We start from the raw sequence: 15,711 nt of genomic DNA on the forward strand, positions 1-15,711 counted from the left end.
CAGCAACGGATAGAGTTATTGCTGGACTCTTGTCAGCTAAGAAAAATTTTAGATCCTTATCCAAAAAATCCCTCTGCACAGGAAAAAGAGGACGAATCAATAAACTGCGCATAACAGAATATTTGGAGCAGCGAAAAAGAATATGTGAGATTGAATCGGGTTCCCTCAGAGTACAGTCACACAGCCTATCCCTATACGGAATACCCCCGTATCTGCCTGTGACCACTGCTGAGGGAAAGAGATTGAACCTCGCTAACATAAAAGCCCTCCTAAACACAGGGTTTATCAGATCAGCAATATAATATAATGACATTAAGTCCACCCTCTAAAAGAGTCATTTTCTCTAAGATGCAGAGGAGTTAGCCGTGTTAGTCTGTAGTAGCAAAATCAAAAAGAGTCCAGTAGCACCTTTAAGACTAACCAACTTTATTGTAGCATAAGCTTTCGAGAATCACAGTTCTCTTCGTCAGATGCATCTGACGAAGAGAACTGTGATTCTCGAAAGCTTATGCTACAATAAAGTTGGTTAGTCTTAAAGGTGTTACTGGACTCTTTTTGATTTTCTCTAAGGTAATTGATATTTATTGTCTGGAGAGCAGTTGTAATTCTACGACATCTCCAGGCCTCACCTTTAGAATGGCAACCTTATACGACCTGCATGTACAAAAACATGTTGGATGAGGACTGTAGTATGAAGGGGAACTGGGTAAGATTGGGTGAAAAGGTGTCTGGATGCAGCCCAATAGGTCTTAAAACCCAGTGAGCAGAGATGAGATTGCAGCTTAATCTCAGGCAAAATATATTTTATATGACTTGGGTTCCCAGAGAATTCTGTCTCTTTCTTCCTAACAAGTCAAGTTTAAAATTGATCATGCCAAAGCAACTTTATTAACAACAATATGTATAATTATATCTGGTTTAAGATAGTGCTTTAAAATAATATTTAAGGGGGCATCTTTTTTTTAGAAAATACAATCACTTGAAAGAGCAAACTACGCTAACTAGTCATCCCAAATAACTTCCTTAGAAGTAGGCATGAAGAATGTGCTCAGGTTTTTAGCACAGATGCTTGTAAAACATCCAGAACTATAAAGTATTAACTTGAGTAAATCTTTAAGTAAAGATAAACAGTGTCATAAATTCCCTAAGACCCATTGAAAGAGGACTAGTTCTAATCCTGCCCCCCAAACCAACAGAGCTTTCTTGGAAAAAGGCAAAGCATTAAAAGCATTTTTATAAACCCAAGAATTTTCATGTGTTCACTTTAATGTTACATTCATGCGCATTTCTGTTTCTTCTTTCCTATTTATATACCTTATGCTGTCCACTTGGTCAGAAATAAATAATAAGCATGATTATTTTTGTTTCCTTTCTCTCGGTGACCTTTTTTGCTAGAAAGGACAGCACAGTTATGTTTGTTCCCTAGAACAAACAGGAAAATAACTATGGTATTTAAAATGTCACCACAATATATGTACAAATAAGACTGCAGCAAAGTAGTTAGCAAGAAGACACTGTAACAACAGAAAGAGGTACAGATAATTCTATATATGTTTCATAAGTGGATTTTTTAAAAAAAAATCTACTTCAGCACGGAAACTCAAAACCAAAAATTTGTTTTATTTTGATAATTCTTATGTGGCAGCAGAAGAAAATTAGATAAGGTAAGGAAAGCTATAGAATTCTCTGAAGCAAGGTGCTCAGAGAAGCATATCTTCTTCTACCTTCCCTTTCCCACAGCAGCACATTGAGATTCCCAAATACTGGCAGTGGACTGTCCATTGATAAAAATGTCACTGGAGCAAGAAGTTCCTCATGCAGAACAAGAGTGAAGAGACCAATTTCACCATATTCTCTCTGTAGCCCTACATATCTTTTTGTAGGTGATCCCCTTGGTGTGCCTTTTGCTGTGGAAAAGAATAGATTCTGCAAACGCAAAAACCAATCTACTGTACTTGAAGAATTAACAAACATCATAAACATTAACTCAGACCCAAAGTCCAAATTTTAGGTAGAGGTTGCATTCACATGGAGCGTTGGGCTTTTTTGGTGCTCCCACAGGACACTGCCTTGCAGTTGCCTACCTCACAGGTTTTCTACAGCTTTCTTATAGAATTTTCCAAACTTGCTTTAGTACAATCTTTCCAGGATGATAGTACTCAAAGTGCCATTTTCTCTCCATTTCCCATACATGTGCAATTCTCCTCCCCCGCATCACCAATAGGCTTTCTGTCATTTTTTATATACATGCTGCTAATTTTTTAAAAAGAAATGACTTAAAATGGCAAAAGGCCTACTGGTAGCAGAGAGAAAATGGCAGGTGCCAGTGGAAAGCACAGAGAAACTCCCTACACTGCCATTACACTGTCCCTACAGTGTCCCTACACTTGGCATTCACAGTAGCAATAACAGAAAAATCAGGAATTGTCCCCAATACAGAAGAACCCCCCCCTCTATCCTTATGATATATTTTGCCTACTTGAAATAAAGTTCACTTAACTTTGATCCTGTTATCATTCTGTTTATTATGAAAAGCATTGCTAGTCTCTGATTGCACTCTTGAAAATAATTGTGTATTTTTTATTTTTGCAGGTTAAGAATAGAGTTGCTTAACTTTATCTGTTCAGTTTAGGGCAGGGCCGGATCTACGGGGGGGGGGGCATGGGGGTAGTCTGTCCCCAGCACCATCAAAGAGGGGGCAACGGGCGCAGCTGCCAGCCGCCGGGAGCACACGGACAGCTGAGCAGAGGGCTGGGAGGCCGCCCATGCCATTCACCTGCCCCAACGGCAGGGGGTGTGTAGCAAGCCAGCCACCCCGTCAGCAGGGCAGGCGAATGGCACGGGCGGCCTCCCAGCCACCTGCACTGCCGCTGTCATCTCCGTGGCGCATGGGGGCAACCGGCTTGCCACGCGGGCGGCGCGCTCCACCCTGCGTGATGATGTCATGGAAATGACGTCATCAGGCAGCACTGGGAGCACGTGCGTGGGGCTGGACTTGGGTTGCTCTGGGTGCTGGCAACCCTAGATCTGGCCCTGGTTTAGGGTTGCCAGGTCCTGTCACCCTCTAGGTGGGAAGCAAGAGGCCTGACACTCACCTTTCTAGCTGTCTTTGTGCATGCGCATAGTGTAACGGGCCATGGAATGCTCCCTTGCTTTGCAGCAGGCCGATTTCAGCCCCAAACAGGCCCAATTTGGCTCGCTGAGAAGTGCAGGAATACCGGCAGGAAGGCCCTGGAATGCTCTTGTGCTTCACAGCGGGTCAATTTAGGCCCCAAACAGGCCCAATTTGGACCATTTTGGGCCCAAATCGGCCCACTATGGAGCATGGGTGCACTTTGCTTTTTATACTCATTCATCGCATCAATTTCCCTGCTAAATCACCCATTTTAAATTGATGGGGCATTGCCAGCAATTATATTTTCTCCATTTTCTTTTTAAAAACTTTCCCCAATTTTTTTTAACTTAACAGAAATGAACAAATTTCTTATTTTTCAGTGTAAGAATGATTAATAGTGCTTACGAGGATTAATTTCATTCATAAAAACCTTGCTGTTGTGTACTTGGCCTCTGATCATTGTGTCTAAATAACCACAGATATGTCCATCAATGGGATTTATTGGTTCTATTCCAGCAGCAAATCCAGATTTGGGGGAAGTAAGCCAGTATCAGCTGGAAGGAGTGGGGAGTTGTATATGTAGAAAGATGCTAGTGATGCAAAGAAACAAGCAAGCAGATTCTACTTTTAATGGCTTAAACACCTTGAGTATCTGTCTCTCTCTCTATAAATCTGACGTAGATCTGCTGCCTTTAGAAATGTCTCTTTGTCTCTACCTCTGTGCTGCCTCTACATTTATTAATAAACAAAATACTAATAAATGGCATATGTCTCTAGTAGTTTCTCCTCCAATTCTATCTCCATCGTCCCCTCGTCTTTGAAACTTCTCACTACACTGATATATGGAACATGTTTAATTCTGGCATTTTGTACTATTTAGTACTTCCTGTGGAGGAGGAGGGGATTATTTTTAACCAATTCCTGCTCCCAGTGCGGACCCCAACTTTGTCATTGCTGTTCCTAAGGGTCCTTTATCCCCAGAACCAAAATGGGGGAGACTCAACGGGCAGCAGGAGGGAAGATGGAGAGATTCTATTCCACTAGCTTCACTCCCCTGGTGTTCCTTTGAATTCATCAGATTTGTAAATGAATGAGTAGAACAAACGTAGGACAGGATGACCTTAGCAACAATAAATTAACTATACTTCACTACATTTTAATAACATGCATGCAAAAATGAAGATTATCTGATTACTCACAACAGAGAGCTTTCTGAAGTCTTCGGAGCTTCATGGCAGTTCTGTATGCTGAGAATCTTACATTGTTCAGGTCAGCTAAGAGATGAAAGGGGGGATGGCGAAATTATTATTTCATCATTGGACAGACATATTTAGTAAAGAAGAAAGCTAACTATGAACAGAAAAAAATCTTTAAATGTGTAATGAATTACATTGGAAATAACAAAGTTAGTAATAGCCAAACTGGTCTCACAGGGCATGCTTCACATGCAAAGAGCACGATTCAGCCAGTATTAAGTACCTTTAAGGCTCACTATGTTCATGGAACAGTTAAGTACCTCCTTATCAGTTCTGAACTGAAATCAGTGGGTCTCAGTTTTGGAGAATATGGGTTCTTTTATGATGCCACTCTGGTCAGGATGCTCCGGTCAGGAGAAAACAACAAATCGTGGTCCCTGGCCTCAGGTAGGCCCACCTGGTCTCAACCAGAGCCAGGGCCTTTTTGGTCCTGGCTCCAACCTGGTGGAACTCTCTGTCTAATAAGACCAGGGCTTGGCAGGATTTATTATCTTTTTGCTGGGCTTGTAAGACAGAAAAGTTCCACCAGGCATATGGTTGATGCCAGACTAGGCCTCCCCTACCAACCCAAATAGTGAAGGAGAAAGGAACATCAGATCCCTCCCTGTCATAGGTTCCCACCACCCAATCTTTAAGTGGATTGATTGCCTCCTATTAGCTGAGTTGATTGCTGCCATTTTGTGAATTTGTAATTATCTATATTGCACTGTATTGTATTATTGTATTACTCTGATTTTTAACTGTTTTAAAATATAAATTTATATGTATGTTTTGACTGGATGTAATCCACCCCGGGCCTGCCTGTGCAGGGAGAGTAGAAGACAGACAGACAGACAGACAGACAGACAGACAGACAGACAGACAGAGAAAGAAAGAAAGAAAGAAAGAAAGAAAGAAAGAAAGAAAGAAAGAAAGAAAGAAAGAAAGAAAGAAAGAAAGAAAGAAAGAAAGAAAGAAAGAAAGGTCATTTTCAGAAAAGTATTAATGAGGAACTTTTTCCCGTTCTGCCTAACAGATGCAATGAAGTAAGGCTGTTTGTTATCTGAATCTGAAAGGGGAAAAGGACATAGAACAAATTAAAAAGAAAAGAGAGATGTAGATTTCTGCCAGGCTTTGCATGTGGCAACCAAACCCCAGGATGCCACAGAGAACAATGAAGCTTTATAGACGCTCGTGCCACTTTCACCTAGTTCAGCAGTGTTGGCTGCATGAAATTCCTTAAGGCTGACTGCTTCCGTTTATATAGCAACATAGTTTTGACAGTGCCCTTTGAAGTTTATAATGAAGATGAAGCTGTGGGGAGGTGCATAACCAAGTCAAGGAAACGCTTATAAGGGGCAGAGGCCTGACACCATCTTTATTGAAAGATTTCTTCCTTTAAAAAAGGAAAAAAAGAATGGGCCTTAAAATAAGATGGGCAAGCCCACCTAAAAATAAGCTTTGCAAGGTTTTGCAAAGGATTTACTTCCATATGCTTGGGCTTGGGTTGCCTCTTTTCTCCTATGTCACCTCTGAAACTCTTTTTTGCAGAATGGATAGGGAGAACTCTTGCGCTCAACCCATATATATGAAGTTTCCTTATACAAGCTCAAACTGTTGTTCCATCTATATCAATATTCAAGCTGTTTTTTCTGCTGCAAGGTGCCGAAACGGCATTCCAGCAGCTCTGCAAAGTAGTCATGTGTTCAGGTGGCCCTGACCAGTTTGAGAGGGAAAGGAGCTCTTAACCCCCGCTCTTCAGCTAGTTGGGGGAAGTCCCTCCACCAGCTGAAGAATGGGGATTAAAAGAGCTCCTTTTTGCTTGACAAGCTGGGGGAAGGGAGCTCTTTAATCCCCGCTCTTCAGCTGGTCAGGGGAAGCCCCAAATGGGCTTTAAATTTCAGCTAAGAAGAGGGGGGATTCCCTCTCAGCTGAAGCCCAAGCTGGCTTTAAATTTCAGCTGGGAGGAGGAGGATTCCCCCCTCCCAGTTGAAGCCTCCCTCCCTCCCTCCCTCCCTCCCTCCCTCCCTCCCTCCCTTTCTTTCTTTCTTTCTTTCTTTCTTTCTTTCTTTCTTTCTTTCTTTCTTTCTTTCTTTCTTTCTTTCTTTCTTTCTTTCTGCATATAAATTCTAACACACTTCATTAGCAACAAAAATATTTCTGCTCTCTCTATATAGCCCCCTCCTTTCATTCATATTTCTTTTTTCATTCAATATACCTAGACAGAACAGAAATGTGCAAAGAAAGAATACCATGTTCATGACTTATTTTCTTGTTCTACTTCAGCTTGTTTTCAGAAATAGAGAAAAAATAACCTTGGGTATTCACTGGTTAGGTAATCTGATGCATGTCCATTTGACAGATATTCTGGATATTCATCTTAACCACTAACAAAAAAATCTTGTCTTGTTAATATGATGGTGGTGCCCTTCAGCAAGCTTTCGCTCCATGCTTGCTGTTAACACACTTCCATGTACCTTTCTAATGGGCTGCTCATTAGCACACTGTTCTAGCATTGTTTGTTCCTGCCAGACCTTCCTCACCGTAACAGTGACAGTTCTACAAACCTTGATGTGGCTTGGAAGAAACGCTGGTATTTAAACAAAGAGCCTTAATCTGTCCTGAAAGCAAATTAATAAAACATTCGTTTGCCTTCCATTGTGTAGATTTCTAAAAGATCAGTGCTCTTACTCTGAAAAGTATACTTCAATTAAAGACAGAGGGAAAAAAGAGTTCTATATTACAAATGAGCCTTAGAAGTGAATTACACAGATTAGCTTATATAACTAGCTTCTAGTAAAGGAAGAAAGCATTCAAAGGCTGGTTAACCAATGTAAATGATAATGATGAAAACAAGGAAAAAAACTTGATACATGATAAGCAACTAGATGGTGTTTCAATTAAAATAAATATATATGGAGATGAAAACATATTTCATTTACTATTCTCAGATCTTCCATACTTCTCCTTATTTCCCCGTTTTTGTTTCCTTGTTGCAGTCCACTCTTTTCATAGCACAAGTCCTTTATCATAGCCAATTTATATTTTTTGTAGTATCAACAATAATATAATTTAATTTCATCTCCAGACACTGTATTTTTTATTCCATTTATGCACTTCCCTCACTGGTGCATTTTTAAATCAAATTTTCAATAAAACAGTTGTTGTGAAATACATCTGAACTTCAAACCTTTCTTATATAAGAAATGCTCTTGAAGTTGTAACACATTACTGTACCTGAATTATACACTAGAGTGTTTATAATTCACATTATCTAGTTTCCTCACTAGGAAATATAGTCTATAGATATTCAGAAAAATCAATATTCTCGTTCAAAATACATGATTAAATCTAGATTGCTTTCAACAATTTAAAATGTAGGAATCATCAGAATTAACATTTCACAAAGAACCATTCTCTACAGGTGAGAGAGAAAAAGAATTGTAATCAACAACCCTCTCAATATGTGGCCAGCACTGGCAAGAACTGCCAAGGACTTTGTTCCCTGACAGGAGGCCTCAGCCCTTAACCACTGCACAAATTCAACCTTGTAGTTTCCCCTCATCACTGCATCTCCATATAGCGGCGATTGCACAGTTCAATTTTTGCTTGGCATACAGCTATTAAAAGCACACAGAACTCCAGCCTGGAAAGGAGGGATACGTAAGCCCGTATCCAGAAGCTGTCAAACAGTAAATAAGGCCTACTAAAATTTGCTTTCCAACAAACTGTGATCTGAAAGTTTATAGAGGAAATGTGATCCTAAACAATAGTCCAGAGAATAGAGCTTACAAAGCGTTATGCTTCAGAAACACACACACACGACAGAATGAATGCCGAATACCACCAGATTTTCCCTGACAGCGTAAGTTAAACATTTACTTCAGGACAAACAAACAAAAAGATTAACAGCATTTAGAAAGCTTGCCTTCTCGGCAAGGCAACAACATATTCAATCAGATTCTGAAACTGGCAGAGGCACAAACTTTTCTTTAGGATTTGAATCTTTAGTGGTGAAAATCTTTAAATTGGAGGTATAATAATGGGTTCCTTATTAATAAACTAAATCACCATTTGTAACTAAATCATCATTTATTCTTTCCCTTAAATGAAAAGTGCTTCTAAACATTTTATTATTTATTTATTATTTATTTATGTTCTTTATAATCCACCTTTCTCACTGAGCCTCAAGGAGGATCACAGTGCAAGTCCATGTGATCAACAGCTGTGACATTCAACAAACAATATAATAGGATATGTATAGCAGAAATGTGAAAAGATGTATAAATTTGAATACAAGAAAACAGAGGTGAAACAAAACATAAGTAATTTGATGTAACTTATTACATGATGCAGAAACTAGGAGCATACCTACATCAACAGACAGTACCCAGTAGTATAGTCTACAGGCCCTGTCTCTTTACCAAAAGCATCTCTACGAACCATTTTTTTTTTACAGCAAAGCCCTATAACCTGTGTAAAAAAACCCTCCTAAATAATTCAGTTTTGCATAGTTTGTGGAAAACCAAGAGAGTGGGAGTTTTCTTAACCTTTCCAGGCAGGCCATTTCACAAATTGGGGGCTACTACAGAGAATGCATGTGTACAAGCAGCAGTTATTTTTGCCCATGTACAGGGAGGTATCTGCAGAAGGCCTTGTTCAGATGAGCGAAGCTGCCATGGCAGAAGAGAGGCAGTCCTGCAGATATGAAAGACCAAGACAATGAAGGGCTTTGTATGTGATGGCCAAAACCTTGATATGTGTCAGGTAACAGTAACTTGAGTCTGGTAATGATGGAAAGCCAACAGAGTGACTGCAGAAGGAGAGTAAATGCATGCTCCACCTAGCTCCTGATAATAATCAAGCTGCAGGATTGTGCACCAACTAGAATCTCTGAGTTGGCTTTGAAGGAAGACTTATGCATTGCAGTAGTCTAGTCTCGATATCACCATGACATGAATCAAGGTGGCCAGATCAGCCATACCAAGGTAGGGAACCATCTTCCAGGCTATTGTGTGTTGGGAGAAAGCCTCTTTGCAGCTGCATTTACTTGCTTCCCTAGCAACGATGCTGACAATAACCCTTAGTCTCTTAACTGAGTCTGCAAGAGTCAAGCCCCCATCAAAAGTGGGAAGCACCATGTCCTTTAAGATTCTCTGCCTTTCCCAATCAGCTTCACACCTGACTTGTCTGGGTTTAGTTTCAATTTGTTTGCTTTCAGCTATTTCATCACAGCAGTGACACAGGACTTCTACTGCATCACTAGAAGAATAGAGAGATATAGAGCTATCATCTGCATACTGATGGTATCCATTTCCATAGCTACAAATGATTTCTCCTAAAGGCTTTATATAGAGGTTGAGTAACCTGGGGAATTCGGCTCTCCCAGCCGCGGCTCGCCGCGTAAGCTGGGAGCCGGCAATTGGAGCCCTTGGACGGAGAAGGAGGCAGACTCCCTCCCTCTCCATCCGGGTTCTGGGAAGGGGCGGAGCTTGGCGCTTTTGTGCGCGTTCTGCCCCTTCCCGGCGTCAGAACTTGCAAGCGCTCGGAGGGGACGGAGGACTTGCTCCGTGCTCCGGCGCTTGGTGGCTCAGCAGAGCTTGCCTGGGCCGGCTGTGCCTGCTGCGGGCTGTACACGGCCCGGAGTTGTTGGCCGCCGCCGTGGTAACGGCGGCGGAGGGTGTGGGGCGCTGCCGCCACGGTATCGGAGGCTAGACGCGGATCTTTGTGGGCCCGGGGGTTTTGGGTGGGCTAGCCATTTCAGGGCCGTTCACGGGGTAGTGGCCCTGGTGGGCTTGGCTTTGCCCGCGGCATTCCTCCTTGCCTGGTGCACTTTTCGGGCCCGTTAGGGGCTCCCCCCCTGGGGCTTTTATTCCCCCCATTGCCCCTCCCCCATTGCAGAAGTCCGTTGGCTTTGTAAGTGGGGGGGCATTTGGCTGGGTGTGTGCGGCTGACGCCACCTGGTGGGTGTTTGCCGCACTGCAGGTGACTCCTGGTCCTGTTGCTGGGGAAAAGTGGTGCGACATCTTTGGGGGTGTGGTCACTGCAGCCTTGGCTTGTTGCTGGGGAGGTTTGGGCGACTCCTATTGGAGAGAGCTGTAACTGGTCTGGCAAGGGCTCCTGGTGACACCTACTGGGACAAGGCTGTAACTTTTGTTACTTGTAGTGCATCTTGAGCTTGCTAAAGCATGCCGCCCAAAAAGGGAGGGGGCCCTGCTAAGGGCAAACAGCCGGTGAAACGGCCTGCACCCAAGAAACCTCCTCCAACTCTGTCCTCATCGGATGATGAGGATGGCCCTAGTAGGCAGGAGTTGATGGAGCGCATGGCTGCCCTGGAAAAAAGGGCAGCGGGTTTGGCTGCGGGTGGGGATTTACCCCAGCCGCGTAGGGGTGCAAAGCGAGTCGCAAAAGTGGGATTTAACAAAGACTTTGCCTCTCGTCTGTTGGCACTAGAGAAGATGACAGCCCTGAGTACAGGGGAACCCAGCTCCAGTCATCATCATCCTACTGCGCCTGAAGCGGAAGGAGAAGGCTATCTGCCTGGGCCTGGGGACTGTGGACAGGTGGCTGTGGCTGTGGACTCTCCTCTGGCTGAAGGTACGGAATATCAGGCGCACTTGCACACACACCAGAATGCTGTTTGGCCGTGGGGGGCTGGAGGGCAGTCCACTCCTTCTGGGGTGTCGCTTCCTTCTACCTCTGGCGGTTATAACGCACAAGTTTGGCCCCCATTAGGACAGCTCATTTGGCCTACGTGTGCCAGTGGCTCTTTGTACCAGCAGCTGCCGTCAGGGGCCGCTGCCTGGGACGGGCAGGGGCATAATCCATCGAGCACTGGTTGGCCCTATGGTTACGGGACTCAGCCCGGCCTGCCCCCCTATGGGATGCAAGGATTTGGTGTGGTTCCGTATAGGGCCCTACCTACGGGGGATACGGCGCTGCCATTGGGGGATCACCTGACGCAGGCCACCCGTGAGAAGATTTTGCGGGGAGAATATGTCGATGTCTTTACCCTTCTCTTCAGGGAACTGGAGAAGAAGGATAAAGATGATCTTGAGGATAGGGACAAGGAACGGATCCGCCGGAGGCGGATCGATAGAACCTGGGCCCACTAGCTTCCAGGGTTTTTGGTGTATGCGGGTGTTCTCGCCAGGGCGCAGCCGCATAGGGCCCTTCCCCTGTTTCAATACATGAACATTATTTACAGGGGTTATACTGATTTTGAGGGTGGGGCCTGGCTGCGCTACGATGAGGAATTTCGAATGCGGGCCGCCTTAACCCCTAGTTTGCCGTGGGATCAGATTTGGGTCCAGCTTTGGGTCCAGGTCATGACTCCTTCAAAGTCAACGGTGGGGGATAGGACCGATAGCGGTCATTTGATTATCAAGCCAGTTCAAGGTTTGGGTCCCCGCACCCCTGCGGGGCAGCTGGTTCAATCACGGCTGCTCTGCTGGGACTTCATGTCCAAAGGGGTCTGTTTTAAGCGAGCATGTAAATTCCGGCACGAGTGCCCCACTTGTGCTGGACCCCATGCCCACTCTGCCTGTCCCAAGGGACGGCAGGGTGGCCAGGGAGGAAAGCGATTTGGGGGCGGCGGCGGCCAGCAGCCTGGTGCTGGCAAAGGGTCCCAGCCCGGTAAGGCTGAGGGTACTTGAGGAATGGCTTCAGGTTTACCCACGGCGTCGGGACGCTGAATATTTAATTTCGGGTTTTAAGTTTGGCTTTCGTATTCCGTTTCACGGCCTTAGGACACCTTTCATGGCAGCCAACCTTAAATCAGTGGCTGGCATGGAAGATGTGGTGCGTGGTAAGATATTAAAGGAATGTGCTGAGGGTAGGGTATTGGGCCCTTTTGATGCCCCCCCTGTCCCGTCCCTCAGGGTTTCTCCTTTAGGGGTGGTGCCGAAGAAGGCGCCGGGGGAGTTCCGCCTCATTCATCACCTCTCTTTCCCAAGAGGGGGCTCGGTGAATGATGGCATACCCGAGGAACTCTGTTCAGTGCATTACACCTCCTTTGACCAAGCAGTCAAAGTGGTGCGACGCTGCGGGGTGGGGGCCGAGATGGCAAAGTGCGACATCAAGTCTGCCTTTCGCCTGCTCCCCGTTCACCCGGGAGACTTTGATCTCCTGGGTTTTGCATTTGAGGGCAAGTTTTATATGGACAGGGCCCTACCTATGGGGTGCTCCATATCTTGCTCTGCATTTGAGCGCTTCAGTTCCTTTTTGGAATGGGAGTTGCGTCGCCGCTGTGCCTGCAGGGACACCTGTCACTATTTAGATGATTTTATGGTGTCTGGGCCTGCGGGTTCGGGGCAGTGTGCCCGGCTGTTGGCAGCCTTTACTGAGCTTGCTGAGGAGCTAGGGGTCCCCTTGGCCCATGAAAAAACGGAGGGACCGTCGGTGATCCTGACGTTTTTAGGTATCGAGCTCGATACCATGCAACAAACTCTGCGGTTGCCACTAGAGAAGGTGGCAGACCTTAGAGCGAGACTGGAGGACTGCTTGAGTAGGGACAAGGTGTCCCTCCTTGAGTTGCAGCAGTTAGTTGGCCATTTAAATTTTGCTTGCAAGGCTGTTGCGCCCGGCAGGCCCTTTCTTAGACGGCTGTGCGATGCTATGGGGAACTTACGGCTCCCTCATCATCGCTTACGAATTAATAAAGGTATGCGGGAGGACCTGTTAGTCTGGAAGGAGTTCCTTGCCGCATTCAACGGGGTGACTTTCTGGAGGGAGGATTTGTTGCTAGAAGCTGAACTCCAAGTCACCTCTGATGCCTCCGGTTCCACTGGTTTCGGAGTCTTTTTCAGGGGGCATTGGTGTGCTGACCAATGGCCCTCTGATTGGGTGGCCCGGGGATTGTCCAAAGACCTTACGTTTTTGGAGTTTTTTCCCATGGTAGTGGCGCTTTGGCTGTAGGGGTCTCAGTTGGCAAACCACGCTGTCCACTTCTGGTGTGACAACTTGGCGGTGGTACACGTGGTCAACACCATGACCTCCAGATCCCCCAGGGTGATGCGGCTGGTGAGGGCCTTTGTACTTAAATGCCTACAGCTGAACATACTTTTTAGGGCCAGGCACGTTCCAGGCGTTAGCAATGGTGTGGCAGACGCTTTGTCTCGCCAACAGATGGAACAATTCTGGCAGCTTGCCCCTTGGGCCGACAGGCAGCCCGCGAGGATGCCATGGGAGCTGTGGGAGCTTGGACGGCGGAGGTAGATAGAGCAATCCAGCTGTCCATTGCTCCTAGCACACGCCGGGCCTACGACCGTGCGGTAGGACAGTTTCATCAGTTTAGGTTGTCAGCCAACCTCCAGCATGTTTGGCCCATTCCGCAGGAACATTTACTGCACTTTTGCGTCATGCAGAGGGACAGGGGACTTGCAGTTAAATCTATTAGGGGCCAACTGGCCGCTCTGGCTTTTGCCAGCAAATCACGGGGCTTAGTGGAATTTACAGGGGCCTTTAGGATTAGGAAAGTGCTGGAGGGATGGTCTAGGGAAAAAAGGACGCCCCCTGACCCTAGACAACCCATATCTCCTTCGGTCTTGCGGGGACTTGGGGCGGCATGGGCTGAAGTGTGCTCATCCAGGTTTGAGCATAAACTCTTCCATGCAGCAGCGTTAACTGCATTTTTTGGGGCCCTGCGAGTTAGTGAGTTGGTTGCTTCATCGCACTCTGATTTATCGGGTAGGGCCTTGATGGCCAGGGATATTAAATTTGTGGGAGACAACGTCTCCATTTGTATCAGGAGGTCTAAGACGGACCAGCAGCAGCGCGGAATCACCTTCCACTTGGGCCCTTGTTCTGAGGCGGGCTTGTGCCTGGTTAAAGCCCTCAAGGAATACACCGCACTTAGGGGTGATGCCCAAGGGCTGTTGTTCTTACACGAGGACCAAGCCCCTTTGACCAAGTATCAATTTTGGACAGTAACTGAGAGGGCGCTCAAGAAACTAGGCTTGTCGGGGGTCAAATTCGGCACTCATTCCTTTCGAATTGGTGCGGCCTCCACGGCAGCAGTTTTGGGATACCCCCCTCAGGCTATTCAGAAAGTGGGTAGGTGGCGGTCGAGAGCTTTCAGGTCTTATGTCCGACCCCTACAGCAATTTTAAATGGCGAACTAATTGCTCTTTCTCCAGGTGCCGTGTCGGGCCATGAGAGGAGGAGGATCCTGATATGTGGCCACAGCATGGTGTTTTGGGCGGCCAATCAAGCTAAGAACACGCCGATTGGATCCCAGTTGGGCCTGAGTGCTGTGGCCACAGTGGAGTGGCAGGGACGGCGGGGCCTCAGGTGGCCGGGCCTCTTGCCTCTCCTGTTTAGGGGGCGGTTGCAGCCGCCCCCGCACATTGTGGTCATCCACCTGGGTGGGAATGACCTTGGCATGGTACAGGGTAAGGCCCTGTCAGTGCAAGTAGCAGTGGACCTAGCATACATAAATGACCGATGGCCTGGTGTGCTGGTTATATGGTCCGAGATGCTACAACGGCGAGTTTGGTGGGAGGCTTTGAATCCCAAGGCTATTGAGAGGGCCCGCCGTAAGACCAACCATGACATCAGGAAGGCCTTGGGGCAGGGCTTGGGCATTTATCTGCCACACCCCAGGATTAGGGCCGAATTTGTCCACCTCTACAGAGGAGATGGTGTCCATATGTCGCTTGAGGGCAATGATTTATTTTTAGATGACCTGCGGCAAGGGCTTCGGGTGGCGCTAGGCCACCTGTGGGGCGCGAGGGTCTAAGCAGAGGCTTGACCCTTGCGTTGGCAGGAGTTTTTGGGAATAGGGTGCGGGCTGGTGAGCCCCTGTGGCATTCCCCAAGGTTGGGGAACAGGGTCTGCTGTTAGGGCGGTATGCATGGGCGGCTACCGTCAGGGAGGGCAGACGCCTGAGGGGATCCCCGGGAACAAGACCTCACCTCATGCTTGGCGGCTGGGGCGCAACAGGTGCTTGAGTGGGATCCCAGGGCCTAGCTGGCCGGGTTGCAGCCATTCAGGAGATGGCCTACACCCGGGGCATTGGGGGCTCACCCAGACAGGCAAGGCGGTGGTCAGGTGCTGACCCCAGGGCTTGACCTGTACCGCTCAGTTAGCCCTTGCCGAATGTTATTGTTATGATCATTTAATAAACGGCCCTTTTATCCAAGCCTGTGTCTGTCTCTTACTTCCGACTGGGGGTACAATAAGACTGCACCTTGTAGAAACCTGCAAGATAATTCTCATACTGAAGAAAACTGGTCAGCAACTCTTTATATAGTGTTAGCTGGAATGCTCAAAACATAAAATAGACATCTAATAGGTTAAATACAAGATTGGGCATAGTACAGCCCAATACTCATCAGATCTCAGGAGCTAAGCAGGGTAGGT

The 15,711-nt window shown here is 46.4% G+C and overlaps 1 protein-coding gene across 4 annotated transcripts in view; it reads right to left on the reverse strand.

Annotated features, from left to right (window-relative positions):
• Window positions 1–15,711, reverse strand: part of DMD (dystrophin) — a 2,144,806-nt gene that overhangs the window by 108,780 nt on the left and 2,020,315 nt on the right. For all 4 annotated transcript variants that reach the window (XM_054973282.1, XM_054973283.1, XM_054973285.1 and 1 more), the window contains one exon: window positions 4,315–4,389. In XM_054973282.1, the coding sequence (XP_054829257.1) occupies window positions 4,315–4,389 (75 nt within the window). The remainder of the gene's footprint in view (window positions 1–4,314; window positions 4,390–15,711) is intronic.

This window comes from Eublepharis macularius, chromosome 3, assembly GCF_028583425.1.
Source record: "Eublepharis macularius isolate TG4126 chromosome 3, MPM_Emac_v1.0, whole genome shotgun sequence".
NCBI lineage: Eukaryota > Metazoa > Chordata > Lepidosauria > Squamata > Eublepharidae > Eublepharis > Eublepharis macularius.